This window comes from Cervus canadensis, chromosome 29 (genome assembly GCF_019320065.1).
Source record: "Cervus canadensis isolate Bull #8, Minnesota chromosome 29, ASM1932006v1, whole genome shotgun sequence".
Classification (NCBI taxonomy): domain Eukaryota; kingdom Metazoa; phylum Chordata; class Mammalia; order Artiodactyla; family Cervidae; genus Cervus; species Cervus canadensis.
The window spans coordinates 40,824,308-40,832,607 of record NC_057414.1 but is presented as its reverse complement, the minus strand read 5'-3'; the positions used below and the strand labels follow the sequence as shown (position 1 = coordinate 40,832,607).

The 8,300-nt window shown below is 40.7% G+C and overlaps 1 protein-coding gene across 1 annotated transcript; it reads left to right on the top strand.

Annotated features, from left to right (window-relative positions):
• Positions 1-4,732: 4,732 nt before the first annotated feature.
• LOC122430898 (60S ribosomal protein L7a-like) lies at positions 4,733-5,622 on the top strand. The gene has a single exon (XM_043451825.1). The coding sequence runs from the start codon at positions 4,755-4,757 to the stop codon at positions 5,553-5,555; it is 801 nt and encodes a 266-aa protein (XP_043307760.1). The 5' UTR covers positions 4,733-4,754; the 3' UTR covers positions 5,556-5,622.
• Positions 5,623-8,300: the final 2,678 nt, after the last annotated feature.

The window sequence follows — 8,300 nt, the reverse complement described above, 5'->3', positions numbered from 1 at the left end:
TTCTCCAACACCACAGTTCAAAAGCATCAATTCTTTGGCACTCAGCTTTCTTTATGATCCAACTCTCACATCCATACATGATGGCTGGAAAAACCATAGTTTTGACTAGATGAACCTTTGTTGGCAAAGTAATGTCTCTGTTTTTTAATATGGTCATAGTTATTCTTCCAAGGAGCAAGCGTCTTTTCATTTCATGGCCGCAGTCACCATCTGCAGTGATTTTGGAGCCCAAGAAAATAAAGTCTGTCACTGTTTCCATTGTTTCCCCATCTATTTGCCATGAAGTGATGAGACTGGATACCATGATCTTTGTTTTTTGAATGTTGAGTTTTAAGTCAGCTTTTTCACTCTCCTCTTTCACTTTCATCAAGAGGCTCTTTAGTTCTTTGCTTTCTGCCATAAGGGTGGTGTCATCTGCGTGTCTGAGGTTACTGGTATTTCTTCTGACAATCTTGATTCCAGTACTTAGTGGGTTACATTTTTATAATCGAAGGAAAAGTGGGGAGAGAACAAGATCATCTTCTTCCTCATTCTTGAATAGACATCATGCTTCCATTATCAGCTCTTCCTCCAGGTTGGGCAGGGGAGTTTCTTTTTGTCCTTACATGGTCAAGCCAGCACTGTCATGGTGCAATGGAAAAATTATTTTAGGTCTCAGCACAATAAGGGTCTTTCACTTTTAAGTGTATCCTTTCCACAAATTATCATGAGTGTAGAGAGCGTGTCCTAGGGATCATTAACTTATGAGCTCATTGGGTAGAATGTGAGTCTCATGACACCATTGTTCTATTGTTTTGAGGCATGTCTCATTCTTCTGTTGCATGTTTTTGTTCCTCAGCAAGCTTACTTGATTTTGTGGTTAAGCAAACATGCTTTCTTGAATGATCATTAACTCACCATGATCTCTCAAAGCCCCTTAAAGTTTCCTCTCTATTTACAATCCCCTAATGGGATTTCTGAGCTAACTATTTGATTATCCTACTTCATCTCTATCAGAAAGATGGAAAAAAATATTAGGCAAATGTTTACTAAAGTCTGGAATAACTATATTAGAAAAAAAATCAGAAAAAAATTTAAATTTCAGGTTAAAGAGGTTGCTTACTTAGTGATTTTTTAAATACACAGCAATTTTAAATTTATTCTTAAAAATAAGATCAACAGGCAATAAATATACATATATATATATATGGTTCTATTCTATATATTTGTTGTTCAGTCACCAAGTCATGTGCGACTCTTTGCAACCCCATGGACTGCAGCACACCAGGCCCCCCTGTCCATCACCAACTCCTGGAGCTTACTCAAACTCATGTCCATTGAGTCAGTGATGCCATCCAACCATCTCATCCTCTGTTGCCCTCTTCTCCTTCTGCCTTCAATCTTTCCCAGCAACAGGGTCTTTTCCAGTGAGTCAGCCCTTCCCATCAGGTGGCCAAAATTGGAGCTTCAGCTTCACTTCCAATGAATATTCAGGGTTGATTTCCTTTAGGATTGACTGGTTTGATCTCCGTGAAGTCCAAGGGAGTCTCAAGAGTCTTTTACAACACCACAGTTCAAAAGCATCAATTCTTCCGCGCTTGTGGTTCTATTCTATAGAATAGAATATATATATATAGGACCACAAGGAAAAGCAGATTACATCACAATTTTATTTGTAGACTCCATGACACATGCAGGCAAAAAAACTTAGCTAGGATATAAAAGATATGAAGAATATGGTTAACAAATTTGACCTAGTGAAGCATTGCACCTAAATGCAGAACAGCATATAAAGAACATTTGCCAATAAATCCATCAAATTCTAGACCATCAGGCAACTCAACTAGTTTCAAAAAAGTAAAATCATTCAGTTTGTATTCTTTTTACTGCAATATAATTAAGTTAAACAGTGCCAACAAACAGAAAAATGGGGAATCCCATGCATTTGAAATGAAGAAACATTTTATGAAATATCTGGATCACAGGAGAAAAAAAACCACAACTGAAATTAGAAAATAGAGTATAAATTTAGGTTGTTTTAGATTAAAATCATAATGAAATATATATCAAAGATGGAGGATCCAGCTAAAAATTCTTAGAGAAAAATTTATGACCTCGAGTGCGTATATTGGAAAATAAGAAAGGGTGCAAATAAATGAGGTAAACTCTGCCTTTAAAAGTTACAAGGTGGGACTTCCCAGGTGGTCCAGTGAGATTCCAATGCAGGGAATAGGTTTGATCCCTGGTCCGGGAACTAGATCCCACTTGCTGCAACTAAGAGTTTGCATGCCCCAACTAAAGATTCCAAAGGCTGCAGGGAAGATCAAAAGATCCCCCTGGCACAACTAAGACCCAGTGTAACCAAATAAATAAATACATGTTTATTAAAAAAAAAACCAAAAAAAACTTACAAAGAAAAAGCAGAGGGACTTCTGGGTAATTGAGGACCACAGTGGCTGCCTCTGTCCCCATCTCCCAGTGCTTCCTTCCAAAGCAAGTTGAAACAAGCATGGGAAATAAAACTCTGCAGTAGCCTCATCAGAACTTGAAAGCAGAGAATGTCCACACTTCACAATGAAAGTGAAAGTGTTAGTCGCTCAGTCCTGTTTGACTCTTTGCGACTCTATGGACTGTAGCCCTCCAGGCCCCTCTGTCCATGGGATTCTCCAGGCAAGAATGGAGTGGGTTGCCATGCCCTTCTCCAGGGGACTCTTCCTGACTGAGGGATTGAACCCGGGTCTCCTGCACTGCAAGCAGGTTCTTTACCATCCTAGTCACCAGGGAAGCTGCTCTTCAGAATAACTGTAAACAGAAAGAAAGCGCACCGCAGGGCCGTGCTGGTCTCCTGCGCTCCGGCCCCACGCCACCTTCTCAGGAGGCTTTGTGCCCAGAAAAACAGGGAAGAGAGAAAAGGACAGCGGCAACACGGCCAGCTTGTCAATCCAGAACCTTCATCAGGAAGACGATGTTTTTTCTGCAGGCTGTAAATAATAGGAAAATGTCCTGGGACATCAGAATGCAGACTACAGGGAAGGGACTTCAAGTATATGGAATTTGAAGGGTCAGTCTTTTAAATATATAGGTTCTGGGAAAGGGGAAAGAAAGGGGGGTGGCAAATGGTTGAAGAGTCTTTGGGCAATTGAGTGATGAAGGAGGGGAAAAGCAAAAATTTAGGATCTTACAAGAGAAAAGAGAAACAAAGCTAAACAGAAAATCGGAGGACACAAACCTCTTCCCCCAACTAAACAAATTAAAATCCACTAAAGTGTCTGGACTTTGGTATATTGACATGAGAGTGTTTGATAGAGCTAGGAATCTTGTAAACACCCCAATAGCACAAAAAAATGAACAAGGAAAAGGTTAACAGATCCATTTGGAACTATTATTTAAAAACCAAAAAATTATCAGAACACAAAATCCAACACACATCAACAGAGGAAACTTACCCCTGAAAAAAACTCCCATAAATCCAAAGAAACAAAATATCCACAAAAAAAGTAATCATATTAATCACAAAAAATTTTTAGTAAGTTGAATAAAATGGAAATGTTATAAACAGTTGTCTCTGAATACAGTGTAACAAAATGAGAAGTCATTAACAAAGACAAAAACAAAATTAATTAGGTGAAAAACTGGAATACAAAATTCTAAAAAATAATAAGACTCTATGAGATACATTTAAAGCAATGATTAGAGAGAAATCCCTGGTGGTCCAGTGGATAGGACTTCGAGCTTCCACTTCAGGGAGCATGGGTTCGATCCCTGATCAGGGAACTATGATATCACACACCATGCAGAGCTGCCAAAAAAAAAAAAAATTAAAAAAAAGTACAGCAATGATTAGATGAACGTTCATAACACAGAACACTTTTATTATTTAAAGTAAAAGAAAGAGAAGAAATGAATTTAATTCCCAATTCTAAGAAAATTAGGGAAAAAACCAACAAGAAAGTAAACCAAAAGAAAGCACAAAGAGAGAAGAATAAAGAGAAAAACAGAGATTAGTGTAGTAGAGGACAGAAATTAGACTTGTGTTTTTGGAAAAACTAACAAACAGACAAACCACTTGTTAATTTGTTCAAGAAAAAGGGGGGAAAACATATATATAGCAAATAAGTGACAAGAGGAAAACAACCATTGGAATAAGACAATTTTTAAATCTTAAGATTGATTTTCAAAAAAAAAAAAAAAGATTGATTTTCAGAATGGCAGAGTGAGGAGCACAGTTGAAATTCCCCCGGGTAAAACAACTATCTAACTAGAAAGAAATTTTTTACCTAATTATTTAGTCTGGAGATTATCCTAAAGGCATATCCAGCAAATTCAGAAGCATTCATTTAAGGGAATATTGCTCAAAACAGTGAGAGTCGCAACAAGGATACACTATTTAGCACAGGGAATTGCACCATTATCTTATAATAGCCTCTAATATATAATCTGCAAAAATACTGTCTCTGTGCTGGACACCCGAAAATAACACAGTACTGTAAATCCACTATTGCTTAGTTGCTCAGTCATGTCTGACTCTTTGTGTCCCCTTGGAGGAGCCCCCCAGGCTCCTCTGCCCATGGAATTTTCCAGGCAAGAATACTGGAGTGGGGTGCCATTTCCTACTCCAGGGGATCTTCCCAACCCAGGGATCGAATCCACAGCTCTTGCATCTCCTGCACTGGCAGGCAGAATCTTTACCACTGCACCACCTGGGAAGTCCAAATCAACTATACTTCAACTTAAAAACAAAAGCAAAGCTTTTCTCTCTACGCCAGCCCTTCAAGATGCCGAAGGGAAAGAAGGCCAAGGGGAAGAAGGTAGCCCCGGCCCCGGCCGTGGTGAAGAAGCAGGAGGCCAAGAAGGTGGTCAACCCCCTGTTCGAGAAGAGGCCCAAGAATTTTGGCATTGGACAGGACATCCAACCCAAGAGGGACCTCACCCGCTTTGTCAAATGGCCCCGCTACATCCGGCTGCAGAGGCAAAGGGCTATTCTCTATAAGCGGCTGAAGGTGCCTCCTGCAATTAACCAATTCACCCAGGCCTTGGACCGACAAACAGCTACTCAACTGCTTAAGCTGGCCCACAAGTACAGACCAGAGACAAAGCAGGAGAAGAAGCAGAGGCTGCTGGCCCGTGCTGAGAAGAAAGCCGCCGGCAAAGGCGACGTCCCCACCAAGAGGCCACCTGAACTTAGAGCAGGGGTCAACACTGTCACCACCCTGGTGGAGAACAAGAAGGCTCAGCTGGTGGTGATCGCTCACGATGTGGATCCCATCGAGCTCGTGGTCTTCCTGCCTGTCCTGTGCCGCAAGATGGGGGTTCCCTACTGCATCATCAAGGGCAAGGCCCGGCTGGGGCGCCTGGTCCACAGGAAGACATGCACCACCGTAGCCTTCACACAAGTCAACTCAGAGGACAAGAGTGCTCTGGCTAAGCTGGTGGAAGCCATCAGAACCAATTACAACGACAGATACGATGAGATCCGTCGTCACTGGGGAGGCAATGTCCTGGGGCCGAAGTCAGTGGCTTGCATCGCCAAGCTGGAAAAGGCTAAGGCCAAAGAACTGGCCACCAAGCTGGGCTGAGTGTACACTATTGAGTTTTCTGTACTGTACATAAAAGTAATAAAAAGGCTGCTTCAGCTGGTATCAAAATAAATAAATAAATAAAAACAAAAGCAAAAACATAAAAACAGTGAGAGTCTATGACTTTTGAGCTACCACCCACTGCTTTCTCCTTCCTCATCTTCTCCTTTCTGTCTTCCAGGAGTTTAACTCCATGCAGGGGCAGCCAAGAAAATAGGGGGTGCCCTCTCCCACTCTAGTCCCCATATCCCAGTGTAGAGCAAAGCTTTCACCTTGAGAAGGGCAGGCGGTCCACGTTTCTCATCCTCTCGTTGTTGAAGCTCTGTTCCAGGCAGGTGCGGCAAAAGAGACCTGGGCATCTCTTCCCCCACACAACCCACACTTGCAGGCAAGAAGCTCTACAATCTGGGCATGACAGGCCTAAAATACTGGATCCTCATGGCTCTCCTAAAACAGAGAGTCCACACCAGAAGGGAAAAGTCAAGAAGACCAGGAGCTGCTGTCTCCCACTCCCACCAGCTTCTAGAGCAGGGGTGTCACTCATGGGTGATGGGCTGCTTTCCCTACTGCTAGTTTCTAAAGTGTGGGGCAGAGGTTCTGCCCAGGTGGAAAGGCAGGCCATAAAGAACTCCACAGCTTTGCCTGAGGAACTTAGCTTATCTGGAACAATGCCTATTAGCATTATCAAACAAAGAGAGATCTTTGATATTTTCGTGGAGAGCAATTAAGAAGGTACTCCTTGATACTAGTAGCAATAGGTAAAATGGCAACTGGACATTTATAAGACAATCAGGGAAAGAGGCAGCCAGGAAGGGCCCTCCTTGGGTCTCAGTCTACCCTGGGGCTTGGGAAGGCTGTGCACAAATACCAGGCTTCACCCACTCAAGAGCCCAAAATAGATCCACAAAAATATAGTGGGTCTTTCTTTGACACAGGAGCAAAGGCAATACTGTGGAGAAAGCATAATCTTTACAACAGATGATATTGGAACAACTGGACATCCACATGGAAAAAAAAATCTAGATATAGACCTTATACCCTTTACAACAACTAACTGAAAATGGATCATAGACCTAAATGTAAAATAGAAAACTATAAACCTCCTAGAAGTTAACATTGGAGAAAATCTTGGGTTTGGCCATGACTTTTCCCCCCAGTTTTACTGAGATATAAATGATATATAACGTTGTATTAGTTTAAGGTGTTAGGCCATGATTTTTCAAATACCACACCAAAGGTATGATTTGTGAAAAAGCAATTGATAAAGGAATTCATTAAAATGAAAAACTTTTGCTCTGCAAAAGACAATGTCAAGAGAATTCGCCTGGGAGACAACCTTTGCAAAAGAGACATATCTGTTAAAGGACTGTTATTCAAAATATACAAAGAACTCTTAAAACTCCAAAATAGGAGAGAATTCCCTGGCAGTCCAGTGGTCAGGACTCTGCGCTTTCACTGCTGAGGGCCTGGGTTCCATCCCTGGTAGGAGAACCAAGATCTTGCAAGTCACACACCTTGGCCAAAAAAAGACAAAAACAAAAACATAATGATGAGAAAACAAAATCCAATTTAAAAATGGGCCAAAACCCTTAACAGACATCTCACAAAAGAAAATATACAGATGGCAAATATTCATGTAAAAAGATGTTTCATATCATATGTTATTAGAGAAATGCAAATTAAAGCAACAATGAGATACCCTACGTCCTTATTAGAATAGCCAAAATCCACAACACTAAATGCTTGTGAGGAGATGAAGCAGTAGGATTTCTTAGTCATTGCTGGTAGGAATGAAAAACAGTACAGGCACTTTGGAAGGAGTTTGATAATTTCTTACAAAACTAAATATATTCTTACATACAATCCAGCAACTGTTCTCCTTGGTATTTACCAAGGGAGTTGAAAACTTACGTCCACCCAAAAACCTGCGCACAAATGTTTCTATCAGTTTCATTCATAATTGACAAAAACAAAAGCAACTAAGATATCCTTTAATAGGTGAATGGATAAACAAAGTTGTGGTATATCCATAAAATAGAATATTATTCAGTGATAAAAAGAAATGAACAAATGATATAAAGAAGGCTGAACACTGAAGAATTGATGCTTTTGAACTGTGGTGTTGGAGAAGACTCTTGAGAGTCCTGGACTGCAAGGAGATCCAACCAGTCAATCCTAAAGGAAATCAGTCCTGAATATTCATGGGAAGGACTGATGCTGAAGCTGAAGCTCCAATCCTTTGACCACCTGATGCAAAGAACCAACTCATTAGAAAAGACCCTGAGACTGGGAAAGATTGAAGACAGGAGGAGAAGGGGATAACAGAGGATGGCATCTGTTGTATGGCATCACTGACTCAATGAACATGAACTTAAACAAGCTCTGGGAGATGGTGAAGGACAGGGAAGCCTGGCGTGCTGCAGTCCACGGGGTCGCAAAGAGTCAGACACGACTGAACGACTGAAAAACAACAAAAAGAAATGAGCTATTGTGATGGCTGATTTTTAAAATTGAACTCTGGTTGATTTACAATATTGTGTTAGTTTCAGGAATACAGCAAAGTCAAGATTCAGAAATTTATGTGGATATGCAAGAGACGCAAAATAATCAAAACAATCTTGAGAGAAAAATAATAGTACACTTAAAACAAACACAACATTATAAATCAGCTCTACTCCAATAAAAATTAAAAACAGAAAAAAAAACAGAGAGAGAACAAAGCTGAATGATTCACTCTTCCTGGAC